The sequence below is a fragment of the Dermochelys coriacea genome, chromosome 10 (genome assembly GCF_009764565.3).
Source record: "Dermochelys coriacea isolate rDerCor1 chromosome 10, rDerCor1.pri.v4, whole genome shotgun sequence".
NCBI lineage: Eukaryota > Metazoa > Chordata > Testudines > Dermochelyidae > Dermochelys > Dermochelys coriacea.
In genome coordinates this window covers 5,463,146-5,480,430 of record NC_050077.1, presented here as the reverse complement: position 1 = coordinate 5,480,430, position 17,285 = coordinate 5,463,146, and the positions used below count along the sequence as shown (strand labels likewise).

Genomic DNA, 17,285 nt, shown 5'->3' with positions numbered 1-17,285 from the left:
TAAAATAGCTGATTGGGCTAGCATTCAATATTTGTACATCTTGCATATCTCTAGCCACTGTGAGTAGAAATTCACCATTAGTGCATTTGTTACATTATGTATTTAATGTTTACATTAGTACAGACTCATTGCTGTAGACATTTTGAAATCAGAATCCATGTGAGATGAAAGTAATTTGAGATAAAGGTCAATAAGAATGATTAGCCCAGATTTTAATTTTTTTTTCCATTTTATTTTGCAGGTATTCCTTTGGTAAGTGAATGTAAATCAGAAAAAATATCTGCAGTAATTCTTTACAGGTGCATTTTGTGGGTAGGTAGCTTTTAAATTATTCTCTCTCTCTCTCTCTCTCTCTCTCTCTCTCTCTCATACACAAAGAAATATTATAGTTTATAATAATCTCTGCACTGTTCAGTCCTCTATCAGACTTAAAGAAATCTTCCGTATATTCTATATATACCTTTAGCAAGGGGAAACTGCTCTAATGTCCATGTTGAAATTGACTTAATGAGAGATCCTGTATTAGGTAAAGAAAGCATGTAGGTTGGTCTAACTGCAATTTCTCCTGGACATGTCACAAGACCACAGTTGGTGTGAGCTCATTTTTTGACCGCGAGAATGCCAAAGATTAAACCAGGCTTGAGACCGAGAGTAAGAGCATGGGCTGGAGTAATGAATGTGGGGTTTGGAATCTGGAGACCCAGCTCTGCCAGTGGCTTGTATGAATTCAGGGAAGCAATTTCACCTCTGTCTCAGTTTTCCCATTGGGGTGAAATGCAGATACCTCATGGGGAGTCAGGGGAGTGAATGTCCATACAGCGCTTAGAACAGACATCTTTCTGTATAAGTACTAAGTATCCTGAATTGCCCTGTCACTGTACTGTACCGGTTCTGTAGATAAATAGAGGAGTCTTGTTCCAGGGCTGGCACTGATCAATGAAATCCTCTTTAATACAGAAACCATACAGCTAGAATTTATGAAATCTATATAATTTAGTGTAAAGGCCATTCTTTTTATATATGTATTATCGACTACCCCTCAAAACTGACAGGAAGAGAACATTTGTTTACCTTTGAATGGATTGAGTCCTCCTTTACTTGTTAATTATTTGATTTGATTTGAGGAGGGAATGCAGAATGGAACTAGATAGAACTAGAAACAGCCTACAGGGTATATGCAGGGATCATCAGGCATGATGCTTTGTGTTATGAAGAGCTGGAGAACTGGGAAGAAATATTATTTTCCACCTCTATTATCTACTTGCTGGAGAAGTTTATGTGCTTGCTTTTAAGTAAGCTTTCCAGGTCTGGGTTGGATTTTTATGACAAAACCTAGTTTTAGTATTTAGGATTTTTTAAACCCTGATTACTTCCATAAAGTTATTGAGGACAGCCAGCATAGTTTTAGCTTGTATTGTCCATCTTAAATAATATTTTTCACAGTTTTTATTGGTCGTAGAGGAAACTCAGCTCTTCCAAAAACATTGACTGTGTCTGCATTATCTCCTGAAAGGACAAACACCCTGCTCTGATTAATCAGGTCCTTTGTACGCAGTGGGATCTCTTTTCATTTTTGAATAAAATGCTATTTCTGAATAAGATGAATGAGATGTAAATCTTAAGCTACTTTTGTGAGAGTACAGGAAAACCACAATATTTTTGTTATAATATAGCTGAAACAACAACATTGTAATCCATTTCTTTTGCTGTAGAAATACATTAAATATTGCTGAGCTTTGAAAGCTATTCCACACTTCGGTAGCATCTACTTCAAAGAATTATCTGAAAAATTTCCGGAGTGATCTTTGGAAATGCTGACGGTTGCTGTTCCCCTGCAGGAAGTGTGCTTTTTTTGAGACATCTTAGGATGGATTTTGGTAGCCTTCTTGAAAACTGCAGGCTGTCCCTATGAATTTTAAAGAACTCCAGAGTCTGGCAATAGTTGGAAATAACAACAAGCTGTTAGGCCAAATGGGATCAACTGGTATTGCCACAGGTTTTGCTCTTTGCTCTCTTTACGGCTGTCAGGTAACAGTTATTAAAAACACTCCTCACTTCAGGCAATGAACTGTGAAACAGACATGCTGCAGCTTTCAAAGAGCACAGGCTTGCATTTTGCTATTTATCTTTAAAAGGTGAAAGGAGTACGTTGCAATGCAAATCCTATCGCTGCCGCAGCCTGGGAAATTAGACCTGTTTTAAAATTAGTGGGGTTGTAGTAATCCTTCTGCCTTTTTTTTTTTATTATTCTTATTCAGAAATGATGACTTCAGTTTTAAAATGTCAGGTTTTAGCGAGTTGGTGATGGTGAAAGGGGTCAGACTGATTGTGACAAAGAAGGAAGTCCTTAGTTTATCCATTGGGCAGGTACAGCACTGACCATGCAAGGTTCTCCAGCACCATCTGGCTAATGTGCCTCAACTGTAACCTGATGGAACCGCTTTCTGGATAGCTTTAATCTTCTGTTGATTCTCAGCTGAGACTAATAAGAAGGCTCTTGTGAACGGATGGAGTCACTATCCTTTTCTCAGTGGAGCCACATGCTCAGTTAGTGTCCAGATGCTCAAGTCCTTGAGGGCTGGGCTTTTGTGGCAGCTCCACAAATGAAATCCCACTTTGAGCTTCCTCCTGGAGTTTGGCTGTCCTTGGGGTTCCCCTTCGTGACATCTCTGGTTCTAGTGCCTCAGAGAGCCACTTGTGCCTCTGTAATATCCTAGGAGGACCTGCACCTGCAATAGTCAGCGGAACAGACTCACCAGCTTTATGCAGGGTTTCGATACCCCCTACTAGCTCAAAGGAAGATTCTCACCAACCAGTTACAGGTCTAAATGGTAGTGGCAGGAGTGATGTTTTCATAAGGGTACTTCTCCTGATGGTTTGGAATGAGCCAGAAACCACCAAGTTAATTTCATAGACCACTGACCAGCTCTGGGGCAGGTATAATTTTCTGTCATTGTGGATCCATTCTGAATAAAAACAGTTTATCTGAAGGGGTCCCTGTTCAGGTGGAAGGGTTTTTGGGCAAACTGGAGAAAGTCTAGAGGAGAGCAGCAAAAAGGATGAAAAGTCTAGAAAACATGACCTATGAGGAAAGATTGAAAAAATCGGGTTTGTTTAGTCTGGAGAAAAGAAGACTGAGTGGAGACATAACATTCTTGATGTACGTAAAAGGTTGCCCTAATGAGAAGGGTGGTAAATTGTTCTCAACGATTGAGGACGGAACAAGAAGGAATAGCGTAAATTGCAACAAGGGAGATTTAGGTTAGACATTAGGAATAACTTGCTCTCACTGTCAGGGTAGTTAAGCACTGGAACAAATTACTTAGAGAGGTTGTGGAATCTCCATTATTGGTGGTTTTTAGGAACAGCTTAGACAGACACCTGTCAGGGATGGTGTCGATAATACTTAGTCCTGCCTCAGTGCAGGGGACTGGACTAGATGACCTATCAAGGTCCCTTCCGGTCCTACATTTCTTTGATTCTAATGGCTTCAAATCCCATTACGAGTCTCCTAAAATAATCCCATACATATTTTTTTTCCCCCCATTTGGAGCCTGATTTCAGTGGGTTAACACAGTGATTTTTTTTTTTCCCCCATGGTGTTTTCACCTTATCTCTGCTCTATAATGAACTATAGAAAGAGATGCTGCACTGAAACATAGGTTCTGTGTAGACTTTCTTTCATTTGTCTTGCCATACTGGCGTATTAATTAGTATCCCAGAAATTCAAACAATAATTTGATAGCCTTTGATGGCATAATGTCACGTATTGCTGAGGAAAAGCTGGTAGAATGAGATGTCAGTGGAGTGTGGAAAGATCAGCACTGTTGTAGAAAGGTTGCACGAATCCTATGGATTTGTATTGGGCATCTGTGGCTCTCCTTAGAGTACAGATCCAGATGTGTTGCAGGAAGATGCCATTGTAATAAGACACCTTTTGGAGTAGTGTTTTTGCTTTTCTACAAGGAACGCTTGGAGCTGTCAAAGGCAAAAAAGCATCTATTTGTCTTCCAGAGAACTGTGCGCAGTTATCAACATGACCCTTAAATCGAGGGAGCAGGGAAACAATTTATCTAATTTGATTCTTGATGCAGAAAGGGTTCATATTTAAAGCCAAAATAAATGGTTCCTTGGGGAGAGTTCAGAGTCTACTTTCCACAGTCCCTGCAAGTGACTTGTATAGGTGAAGTTGAATGTGTATTTATTAAAAAGAAAAGGAGTACTTGTGGCACCTTAGAGACTAACAAATTTATTAGAGCATAAGCTTTCGTGAGCTACAGCTCACTTCATCGGATGCATTAAAAAGCTTATGCTCTAATAAATTTGTTAGTCTCTAAGGTGCCACAAGTACTCCTTTTCTTTTTGCGAATACAGACTAACACGGCTGCTACTCTGAAACGTGTATTTATTAGAGTACGAATTTCCAGTCTTGCAGAGAACATTAGTAAATTCTGGTGGGGAAAGAAGACAATTAGAACTTCATTGTATTTACTCTTCAGTTTATATTTCTTCTTACTTTACTTGTAAACACAGAATTGCAAATTAATAATCTATACCTGTGCCTCCTCCAAATGTTATGTTGTATCTCAGCAGACTTCTTATTTCATAGTTTCAGATGAAGTGTTTGATTAAAGGAGGAGGAATAAAAAGTTGAGAGCCATAATTCTCCATTACTTGTAAAATCCTCACTTGTGCTTAACTTCAATGCAAATTGTTCTGAGAGGAGGATTTTCTTTTAAAAGGTCTTTAGGGATCTTGAATTTTAGATTTGCATTGACATAAAATGAAATGTTAAAGTGCATGGTTAGAGTTCTGGATTTTACTGTACTGGATTGAGGCACATTTCCTTTGGGAGTGTTTCTGTAGAAGGTGAAGGAGCATTCTGTGCCAAAGAGACCTATCCGCATAAAAAAGCAGTTTTCTTATTTGTCCTCCAATATCGGTTAGTATTGTTGTGGGCATGGAAGAAAAATGTGATTAAGTTTCAAGAGTTAAGGAGAAGCCAGATCAGCATTATTCCAAAGCCTAAACTGAAATGCAGTACAGATGTAAGCCATTTTCATTAAAAGTGGAGGTGGGCCTGAGCTGGGATATTTGCATCTGGATCCCAGCTTGCCCAAAGCTAGGCGATTGTTCTGGTTTGGGTGCAACTCTGATTAAAATAATATATTTTGGATGCTGTGTTCAAACCAAAAGTGGCAGAGTGAAACGATGCACCAAAGTGTTCAGTCTATGGGGTAAGAGAACATAAGAATTATAGTAGTGTACAGTAGCACTTATTACATCAGTAGCTTACAGTGACCCAGAGCTTATCTGAGGCATGCTGTGGTAATGCATTGTGGTAGGGAGAAGATAAAAGTAGTAGAATGAACAGGACAAGATAATTTTTTAAAATTATTTCTGTGGAATTTGCTTTCTGTTTACAAATATGTAGAGTCTAGTTTCATTCCGTAAGAATTTTAGCAAACCTCTGGGAATACCCATTTGGACGCCCATATGGTGATAGAATTCCAGTTTTGGGGATGCGGGGGTTGGATGCTGATAATTCCTTTTCCTGGCTAACATTGTGATCTGGTGTTCCTATTTCTCATGTAAGAGTGGGAAACTTTTCCCTCTGCCTTATTAAATCTATTTTTCAAACTGTCACTTAACCAGGTCTAGTGACAGAGTCGGATGTTTATGTGGCCCTGGACACTTGAACTCTGGTGTTTTCAATCACAACAGCACCTCTTGCCAGCCGTTGTGAATTAAATACTCCTCATGACCTCTTACCCTCGCCGCTCTTAAATTCATGCTTTAAAAACAGCTTAATGAGGGGTTTACTGGCCCAATTGGAAGTTTTTATTAAAACCTATTAGTGCACTAGAGTAGCCTGCCTGAAGGAAACGATTAGCCCAAAGCAAGTAAATTCAAGCTGGCCCCTAGCCACACCAGGTTTTCTCTAAACTGTTTCCAGACCCACGTTAACCCTCACACTGCAGCTTGCATGGTATTCATATCCTCTGGTTTAATTTATGGCTTGTCTGATTTACCCCCCAACCTACCTCCTTCCCCCCATGTTCACGAAAGCATTTTATTTTAATTTAATTATGCTTTCAATAAGGGGCAACTTCCCTTTATCCAGGTCTGACTTATCTGGGAGCCTCAAATGTGTTGAACTAGCTCCCAGAATTCTCCACTGATCCCAGCCAGAGATGAGCTTTTGTGCAAATTAGTCATTTTGGAGGACAGATGGATGAGGGCAGTCATGTTCAAGCTGTGGGTTCTGAGCTGCATTTGTTTCTGCATAGGACCCTCTCCTCAGAGATTTCAACAAGGAGCATGGGGCTGATGTAGCAATGGCTTTGATAAGATGGGGGCAATTTTAAAACAAGGCTGCGTGTGGTGTTTGCATACGGTCTGGTGAAAAGGCCTGTTACTGACTTGCTGCTTGATCTATCACAAGGCTCTTAGTCTCTGGGCCTCATCTGCAAAATTGTCAAGTGCTTAAATGCCCCATAGATGAAAGATGCTAGAGAAGTCCCCGCTATCAATGATTACAGAGTCAGGTAGCTAAAGAAAGCAGGAGAGAACTTCTGCCTTGCTTTAGCATTTAAGAAAGTTGCTCTGTTAGGCCCTGAGCCTGTGAGAGGCTGATCTCCTTCCACCGTCTGTCCCGCATTGAGGGTAATTAACTGTCACTTTTGTATGTATTCTGTTTCCCCATCTCCCCCACTCCACCCCAGCCTGCGTGTCTAATCCACCTGTTACATTTTGTCTTTTAGGCTCTTTGAGGGAGGACTGTCCTTTCTTATGTGTTTGTACAGCCCCTAGCCTGGCTGAGGTACTACTGCAATATACTGCAGCTCTAGCTACTACTGCAATATAAATGTTTAATCATAAACTTGTCACCTGGACGTATTCTGAATCTGTTTTATTTTTTGGCGTCCCTTTACAACTCCATATGCTGATGAAGTAACTCTTCAGTCGCTAATGAGAAGATTCCAGTGCCCTGTGGATCATTGCCATGTATGTCGGATGTTCTCATGCACCTTTTTAGCCATCTCTGTTGGCCAGTAAATGGAGAAGAAAACTTGAAGATGCACGAGTACTCTGGTTTGTAAGGCCATGTACCTGTATTAAACTGGAAAGACTCCAGCTCCCTCACTGAAAGCCAGCATGTAGAAAACACCAGCAATCATTTTGAAAACTAGGTGGTTGACAATCTGTCATTTAGATTGTCACTTAAATGGGTAGGATTTATGGCCTGGAATGTTGTATTCAGCATTGACAGTGTAATCCTCCGTAGACTTAAACTAACAAAAACAAAAAAAGCCACTGTCCCTTTTGACACCAGTAATTTCCTATGAGATGTAGCGTAGGCTTCTTTGTTCTTGCTAATAAATGGGTGTGCCAGACTTGCTGGGTATCTCTTAAAAAGAATATGCTGGAAAAATCTGCCATTAAAGTTATTACTGTAAAGTAGTGTCTTTGATTGCAGCAATTATGCAAATGAATGTAAGGGATAAAATACATCTTATCAAGGGCTGATACAAATGGTGATGCTGGAATGAATGCATAACTTTTTGAAACAGATCTTTTCCTTGCAAGAAATTTTCTTCAGCAGTTTGCCAAGTCAACTGGATGTCAATCTATGTAACCAGTGTTTGGCCTGAAGATGCTATTTTATTGTCTCTCGGTATAGGAATTTGGAGCCAGTCAGCTGATCTAGCAGAATTTTTTTTTACTAAGCTATGTATTTCTCTAAGACTTTGTGCCTTACTATTTCCGGGCTTTAATACAATAACCAAATTATTTTCACACACAGACTTCTATAGATTACATCACAACTCTGTATTACTGGGTGTGGAGCTCTGCTTCTTCCACTGTTTGGGTAACTGTTCCTTACCTCGGTTTCATTTTGAGTGTATGAATGATTCTTCAGTCCTCAGACCCAGTACCCAGTTCCAGTTCCCTGGAAATCTCTTTGAGCTGAATAGATTAACTGGAAATTACGTAGTATTTGTATTATGGTAGCACCCTCAATGTGCTGAGGATTGCTTACACCCGTAGAAAAACGTATTTCCTGTCCCAAGGAGCTTATGGTCTAAGGAAGCTTGGATATCATAAGACCTCTCCTTCCTGTTACAAGCACTAAGAAAAGTCAGTCTTATAATAGTGAAGGAAAGGATTCTAGACTAGAGTCATTAACTGTGATGATAATAAAGGTTATGTGGTAGCTTGGTAATCTTCAAAATGCTGTACAATTATCAAGTTGATTGAGCCTTGCAACTCCCTGGTGAAGTATTTTTACTCCCGTGTTAGAGTGAATAAAGTGAGGCAGAGAAGTTAAATGACTTTCCCAAATTTCATCCAAATTATCATCAGTGTTTAGAATGAAGGAGTCTGTTGTGCTCTGTTAGACTACCTCCTACTCCAGAGATGGTTGGATTCCGGTTGTGCTTGATCAGATCTGCCTCTATATCTCACCTGCTTCGGGGGGGCTCTGATATTGAGTTAATCCACCATTTTGAGATCCTGTGATATAAAGGTACCATAGAAATGCAATATATATCTTGGTGGTATCTTCGCTATGGTAACTGCTTTGTATGGTTGAAAAGTACATGCAAAAACCCCCTAACCAAACAAACCCCTCCCCTTTGCAAGTTCTGCAGTGGCAGCACCAAAGAAAAGACTTCCCAAGAGGCCTTGAAGCTTCTGGAATTTAGCTCGGCATGCATATCTGGTGAAGGAGTAATGGACTATTTTGATCACCAGATCATTCAGTGATGGATCACAAGAATGCACCAGGGATGTGTGTGTAGCAAACCATAACCTTTGCCAACAGCGGGAAAAGGAAGAGATCATTGTTAGATCAGGATTGGAATTACAGGCATGTGCCACTTTCATATTCTCAAACAAATCCAGCTAGAAAGCCCTATTCTGCTGCATCAGGTATGATAGTTGGCCATTGTAGTCATGGTGTCTGTTTTGTGAGTAGATGCACAAGTAGCATGTTTACCCTGTTCAAAGCATCAAACTTGTATCTCCCTGTACAGTACGTTTTCTCCTAAAATTGTTTTCTCCCCTTTCTCAGGAGTTTGATGCCTTCCTTTCTCTTTAAAAGGAGGATTTATTCATTGCAATGGCATTCACTTCTGCTTAGATCTGTATCCTTTTAATGGGGCTAGAGGACATTGGCATCTTTCTAATTGGTATGGATACTTTTCTGAATCTGACTATCCCTTTTAGCCAGAGTTTCACTATGCAGACCAAACTCAGTTAAGCTAAGTTGAAATAACCATAAGAGACTTCAGCTCTTATCACACATACATTAACAGTTTGGTGCTGGCAGTTGGTTCTCTTGTGTGCATTGTAAAGTGAACACTTCTTATTTGGCAATCCATTACTCAGGATTGTGAGCTTAACTGGGGTCCATATTTTTAATCCTCTGATCATTCTGTGGCTTAGTGCAGCTGCACAATTCTGGCTTCCTGTTAAAGGAGCAAAGGATTGAGATGTGATGCCATCACAGTCCCTTTTCAGTTTAAAAATGTAATAAAACTGATACTTTAATGTAGAGATATGCCTGGACCAAAGCTCTTGATCTGAATGCACACAAACTTTGAGGAAGTTCCATTTGCCTCCAAACATCTGAGTTGGACGCATTTCAACTTATCTGTTTAGAGAACCTTCTATGCCAAATTTCAGAGTAGCAGCCATGTTAGTCTGTATCCGCAAAAAGAAAAGGAGTACTTGTGGCACCTTAGAGACTAACAAATTTATTTGAGCATAAGCTTTTGTGAGCTACAGCTCACTTCATCGGATGCATGCAGTGGAAAATAAAGTGGGGAGATTTATATACACAGAGAACATGAAACAATGGGTGTTACCATACACACTGTAATGAGAGTGATCAGGTAAGGTGAGCTATTACCAGCAGGAGGGGGGGGAGGAGAGGGGAACCTTTTGCAGTGATAATCAAGGTGGGCCATTTCCAGCAGTTGACAAGAACGTGTGAGGAGCAGCGGTGGGCGGGGGAATAAACATGGGGAAATAGTTTTACTTTGTGTAATGACCCATCCACTCCCAGTCTTCATTCAAGCCTCAGTTAATTGTATCCAGTTTACAAATTAATTCCAATTCAGCAGTCTCTCATTGGAGTCTGTTTTTGAAGGTTTTTTGTTGAAGAATTGCCGCTTTTAGGTCTGTAATCGAGTGACCAGAGAGATTGAAGTGTTCTCAGACTTGTTTTTGAATGTTATAATTCTTGACGTCTGATTTGTGTCCATTCATTCTTTTACGTAGAGACTGTTCAGTTTGACCAATGTACGTGGCAGAGGGGCATTGCTGGCACATGCTGGCATATATCACATTGGTAGATGCGCAGGTGAACGAGCCTCTGATAGTGTGGCTGATGTGAGTAGGGTCTATGATGGTGTCCCCTGAATAGATATGTGGACACAGCTGGCAACGGGCTTTGTTCAGTGATGAGCTGCCAACATCTTAACAACCAGTTCCCTATAAAAAGTTCCGATTTAAGGGATGTGCCCCAGTATGTATTTTTTGTACCAACAGGGTTACCATATGTCCGTATTTTCCTCCCGGACGGCGATTTAAGAACCAAAAAGCCTGACCTGTCCGGGAAAATACAGATGTATGTTAACCCTGCCTAAAGTTCTTTTTTAAAAAGATGGGCCTGAACTAGAGATGAGCTCTTTTTCACACATGTGGGTCCCCGCCACTCCCTGGGGGTGTGCTAGAGTGACCAGATGTCCTGATTTTATAGGGACAGTCCCGATTTTGGGGTCTTTTTCTTATATAGGCTCCTTTTACCCCCACCCCCTGTCCTGATTTTTCACACTTGCTGTCTGGTCACCCTAGAGTGTGCACATGTGTGGGTCCCAGCTGCTCCCTGCCCCCCTCATTGAAGCAGATGTGCAGGGTTACTGCCCTGGGAACTGCAGGGCATGAGTGGATGTGGGGCCAGCTGCAGACAGGGCTGTGGGGCAGGGCTAGCTGGAGGCAGGGGGTGCAGGGCTGGCTGCGGGCAGGGCAGGGGGTGCAGGGCTGGCTGCGGGCAGGGCAGGGGGTGCAGGGCTGGCTGCGGGCAGGGCAGGGGGTGCAGGGCTGGCTGGAGGCAAGGGGGTGTGGGGCTGGCTGGAGACGGGCAGGCTGCGGCCAGGGCGTGTGTGAAGCAGGGGTTGGCTGGATACAGGGCAGGGGGTGCGGCAGGGGCTGGCTGCAGGCAGGGGGTTCAGGGTGGGCTGGAGACAGGGCAGGGGGTGCGTGTGGCAGGGGCTGGCTGCAGGCAGGGCAGGGGTTGCGGGGGTGGCTGGAGACGGGCTGGCTGCAGGCAGGGGGTACGTCAAGGGCTGACTGGAGATAGGGGCTGGCTGCAGGCAGGACGGGGGGTGCGGGGCTGGCTGCAGGCAGGACGGGGGGTGCGGGGCTGGCTGCAGGCAGGACGGGGGGTGTGGGGCTGGCTGCAGGCAGGACGGGGGGTGCGGGGCTGGCTGCAGGCAGGACGGGGGGTGCGGGGCTGGCTGCAGGCAGGACGGGGGGTGCGGGGCTGGCTGCAGGCAGGACGGGGGGTGCATGCGGCCGGGGCTGGCTGCAGGCAGGACGGGGGGTGCATGCGGCCGGGGCTGGCTGCAGGCAGGGCGGGGGGTGTGGGGGGTGGCTGGAGACAGGCTGGCTAGGGGCAGGGGCTGGCTGAGGGCAGGGAGTGTGGGGGTGGCTGGAGGCAGGGCAGGGGTGACTGGAGTCGGGGGCTGGCTGCGGGCAGGGCAGGGGCTGGCTGCGGGCGTGGCAGGGGCTGGCTGGAGAGGGGCTGGCTGGGGGCAGGGTCTGGCTGCAGGCAGGGGTGCAGGGATGGCTGGAGGCGGGGGCTGGCTGGAGATGGGCTGACTGCAGGCAGGGGGTGTGGCAGGGGGCTGGAGGCAGGGCAGGGACTGGCTGGAGACGGGCTGGCTGCGGGTAGGAGGTGCGGCAGGGGCTGGCTGTGGGCAGGGTGGTGGGTGCTCACGGGCAGAGCGGCTCGGAGCAGCCCAGGCCCAGCAGAGCAGCCGGGGACCCATCAGGCAGCAGTTGGAGCCCCAGGGCCAGGGGAGCAGCAGCCGCACCAGGGCTCGTGGTCAGGGCCCGGCGGCAGCCCACGTGGCTCCCGCAGCGCAGCGCCCCCGGTGGCCAAAGGAGGAATTTCACCACTTCCCGACTGGAGCCCAGCAAAGCCTCAGTGCCCCTTGCAGGGACGCAGGTTAACAACCGGTTTTAAAACTGGTTCAAAATTTAACAACCAGTTCATGCGAACTGGTGAGAACTGGTTCCAGCTCACCACGGCTTTGTTGCAAGGATAGGTTCCTGGGTTAGTGGTTCTGTTGTGTGGTGTGTGGTTGCTGATGAGTATTTGCTTCAGGTTGGGGGACTGTCTGTAAGCAAGGACTGGCCTGTCTCCCAAGATCTGTGAGAGTGATGGGTCGTCCTTCCGGATAGGTTGTAGATCCTTGATGATGCGTTGGAGAGGTTTTAGTTGGGGGCTGAAGGTGATGGCTAGTGGCGTTCTGTTATTTTCTTTGTTGGGCCTGTCCTGTAGTAGGTGACTTCTGGGTACTCTTCTGGCTCTGTCCATCTGTTTCTTCACTTTAGCAGGTGGGTATTGTAGTTGTAAGAATGCTTGATGATAATCTTGTAGGTGTTTGTCTCTGTCTGAGGGGTTGGAGCAAATGCAGTTGTATCGTAGAGCTTAGCTGTAGACACTGGATTGTGTGGTGTGATCTGGGTGAAAGCTGGAGGCATGTAGGTAGGAATAGCTGTCAGTAGGTTTCTGATATAGGGTGGTATTTATGTGACCATTGCTTATTAGCACTGTATCCAGGAAGTAGATCTCTTGTGTGGGCTGGTCCAGGCTGAGGTTGTTGGTGGGCTGGAAATTGTTGAAATCATGGTGGAATTCCTCAAGGGCTTCTTTTCCATGGGACCAGATGATGAAGATGTCATCAGTGTAGCGCAAGTAGAGTAGGGGCATTAAGGGACGAGAGCTGAGGAAGCGTTGTTCTAAGTCAGCCATAAAAATGTTGGCATACTGTGGGGCCATGCGGGTACCCATTGCAGTGCCACTGACTGGAAAGTATACATTGTCCCCAAATATGAAATAGTTGTGGGTGAGGACAAAGTCACAAAGTTCAGCCACCAGGTTAGCCGTGACAGTATCAGGGATACTGTTCCTGACGGCTTGTAGTCCATCTTTGTGTGGAAGGTTGGTGTAGAGGCTTCTACATCCATAGTGGCCAGGATGGTGTTTTTAGGAAGATCACCAATGGACTGTAGTTTCCTCAGGAAGTCAGTGGTGTCTCGAAGATAGCTGGGAGTGCTGGTAGCATAGGGCCTGAGGAGGGAGTCTACATAGCCAGACAATCCTGCTGTCAGGGTGCCAATGCCTGGCTATGTAGGAACGTTCTTGTCAACTGCTGGAAATATCCCCCCTTCTCCCCCCCGCTGTATGTTAACACCCATTGTTTCATGTTCTCTGTGTATATAAATCTCCCCACTGTATTTTCCACTGAATGCATCCGATGAAGTGAGCTGTAGCTCATGAAAGCTTATGCTCAAATAAATTCGTGAGTCTCCAAGGTGCCACAAGTACTCCTTTTCTTTCTATGCCAAAGGATCCCCAAGCTTTTTAAAAAATTAAACTGTAGGCAGGGATCACTCTTGCTTATCTGTGAAATACAGCCACCTTTCGGGTGAGGTTTGACAGCTATTTAACAGTCACCTGGAGAACACAAAGTTGTTATAGGACAGGGAATGATGAACAACCTAGTAACTTGTGAGGGAATTAGGGAGGTAGTCTGTAATTACCTAAATGGAGTGAGGCTAGGACAATGTGATTAAATCCCCTGCTCTTTCAAAAAGTGATGTGGCAAGTTTTTATGATGTGAAGCGGTCAGGACCTCTGTTTGGTGTGTCTTTCAGAAAGTGTCACCTCCAACAGCGCAGTGTCTCCTTAACACCGTAGTTGACTGGTTCACTACTGACTCAAAGGGAAGTGTGCCATCTGCTGAATTATCAGCACAATTTTCTACAGCATGTAGGCATTTCTTAAAGGTATGCCACGCGAACGGTGCAATTCTGACCCTAGGCTGTATGCCTGCGGACATATCCATCCATGTCAGTTCAAACTGCTTTCCCTTTGTTAGCTGCCTATATTTAGTGACTCTGTAAAGTCACAGATCTCTACTTTTCAGAATACCTTGAAAATAGCTCAATTGATTATCAAAGGGGAACTGAATTAAAGCTGTAGGGAAGCAATAAATATCTCTGGTTTTCCAGAGTAAATGGATGCTGTCTAACAAAGTGGCTATGCATACATGTAGAACAGCCATGCCTCCATAATCTCCCACAGTTGTTCCTCTTAAATAGGGATGATTGGCATGCATGTGCTATGGGATTTTTTAAATTTGGAAATGTGATTCTTTGATGCAGCAGGAATATTCAAAGTGTGAATTTTAAGAAGTGTTTTGAAGCTTTGTGGATCTGCCTCCAAAGCTGGGGTTGCAATGTATTTTGGGGGAGAATCTTCCATCTATTTGGACATACAATACACAGGTGAATTCTCCAAAGATTCTCGACCATGCACATGTAAACCACCCTGCTCTGTGCCGCTGGGACCCCCTGCATGTTTTGTTTTGTAGCATTTGTTGATGTATACCTGCCAAAGAATAGGCATACCCTAGCTTGCAAAAGTAAAAACCAGGCATATTCCACGTACCCAGTTATACCATCTAACAAAAGAATCTATTCTACTAAAGGTATAAGAGTGACAATCCAAAAAGCAAACATCAGACTATTGTGCACCTGAAGAGTGGAAGATGATAGATGTTTTTCTAAGTTGAGTGAGAAAGCTGAATTGGAGAGGATCCAGGGAAAACAATGGAGTAGATCAGTGACAGTGCCAGCTTCAGTAGACTGACACTTCTCAGCACAGGGCTGTTTAAATTCATTGTGATATTGCCAGGCTTTTGATGGAAGATGAGAGATGGGCGGGGTTGTCTTCCGGCCACACTTGGATGGAAAGTTCAGCTTTGTCGTGGCAGAGTGACTTTTTTATTTTTAAAGTTAAATTAACCTTGACACACAGAATAACCTCTGAAGACTAAAAAATCTGAAAGACATCCAAGGAACTGCTGGCATTTTTATTCTTCCATTAATTTCACTCAGTTCCAACGGGCTTCTGATTTAACCACGTCTGGTTAACCATTCACATACCCTTCTTTTGACCTGATAGAACCCCACATAAAAGCTTTATTGCTGTAATTTCTAGAGGATGATGGAGCCCAAGCATCACTCGTGCTGGTATTCTAAATATAAACATTCAAAAGACCAGCTTTCCTGGTGGTTAGAATTTGTTTGTGATTGACTGTCCCCTGATACTATTCTAGAATAGCGAGTAATGGCATGAATGTTTTAGGCATGAATTTTCAGAGAGGCCAAAGGGGGTTAGGTGCCAGCACCTACTGAAACTCAATTAATTTTTTTACGCTTTCCTTGGATTGAACTTAATATGGAGGTTTTGAGATGTTAAGGATAAAAATTGCTATTGCACAGTTCTGATGCTTTCATGCTAGAAGTGTTGAATGCACGAAAAATGCACCACAGTTGTAGCAAATTAAGGCAGCGAGTGGAAAGAAGTTGATAAAACTGCAGCAAACTGAATGCAAAATACTACAAATCTGGCAGAAGCACTATACGTTAATAATCAAATAGAGATTGCATTTCAAAAGGAAGATTCTGCGTTGAGTATTCCTGGCCATTTCACCTGGTGTAAGCTTCAGCAGCATGGTCATCTGGCTAAGCACAGTAAATCATGAATAACACAGTGACTGAACAGCAGAATTTTAAGGTCCTGTTCTCGGGGACACTCTAGGTATAAAGTGATTGAACTGTTCTATTTAGCCGCCTTCCCTCGTTGTGCAAAAAATAAGCCTGCAATCTCGTGTAAAAAGTACAAATGGCAAAAGGGGAGTTAGTTTAAAAGTCTTTTGGTTTCAGTGGTCTAAGCTGTTGAGAAGTAAAGGGATGTTGATATTAAAGTGTGGATGTTTCTTTAAAAATCTGCATTCGGAAACTGTAATACTTATCTTATTTGTCGTTGATGGCGTCTTTATACAGTGATTGACGTCAGTGTGTCTGCTTTCTCCTGAACCCTACAAGTTTAAACCTCATTCTAAGCAAGGATTTTACAAAGGGGCCTAGTTCTCTAAGACCCCTTTTAAAATCCCAGCACTAATTACTACTTTATGTGTGATGACGATTTTTCATTAAAGAGATTACTGCGTTCTCAAATATTGCTTCCAAAAAATTCCTAGCAGAAGCCACCATGTTCTCTCTATTTCACCAGAATAACACACATATTTCTAAAAAATGATTGTCTCATAGGATTCTTTTCCTTTTTTAAACTGGGTGAAACCACAGCTATGAAACCAAGCTCTTCCCAGTACTATATAGGAAATAGGTAGACGCCAAGGTACATATTTCATGTTAGTCAAAAGAGATGTCAGAATTTCAAAGTAAATACCATTATGCAATTTCCAGTGCTGAAATCTTTTCTTTTGTAGCTTGGCTCCCATGCGTTGATTCAGAACAGTTGGTGCTTTATTTTAAGTTCTTTTTTGGTGCCAAGATCATCCGTCCCTGTCATAATCCCCAAATGAAAACTGCCAATGTCAGGGGAAATGCCGGTAGCTACTATCCAGTCAGTGCAGGTCTGCAGACAGGTGTGACGGTGCAGGATAACACATGAGATTGTGAAAGGAAATTAACAGGAAAGAATGCAATACCACTTTTTTATCTTTTAAAGAGAATGAAGATGGTGTATGTCTTCTCTCAGTGGGGGACCGTAACCCAAAGGATGTGAGCAATAACCAGCCTGACAAGCACCTGAGAGAATGCTTGGTGCCACCTCCGAGCCCTGGCCCCTCACTCCTCAATGTCCCATTTCCAGCCGTGGCCAGTGCTGTACAGACAGAGAAAAAAGATGGTAACTTAACACATGGTGAGGCTATTCTGGGGAGGAGAGGAAGCTGTGTAGTTGTTAGGAGCCAGGTGAGCTTGGGGACTAATGGGAATCTTGCTCTGTCATAACTTCCCACAGCAAGAAACAAACCCTACTGCCTAACTTGCCTGGTGTGTGATCTAGGTCTAACTCATCTAACTTCCTGTGCTCAGTTTTCCCTTATGTAAAATGGGTATAATACCTGCCTCATAAAGTTCTTCAAGATCCTCACTTAATAAGTACAGTTTATTAC

At 43.7% G+C, this 17,285-nt stretch overlaps 1 protein-coding gene across 1 annotated transcript in view; it reads left to right on the top strand.

Annotated features, from left to right (window-relative positions):
- The window catches only part of LMF1 (lipase maturation factor 1), a 364,576-nt gene that overhangs the window by 49,972 nt on the left and 297,319 nt on the right, over positions 1 to 17,285 (top strand). The window contains 1 exon segment of the mRNA XM_038420733.2: positions 242 to 252. Within this exon segment, the coding sequence (XP_038276661.1) occupies positions 242 to 252 (11 nt within the window).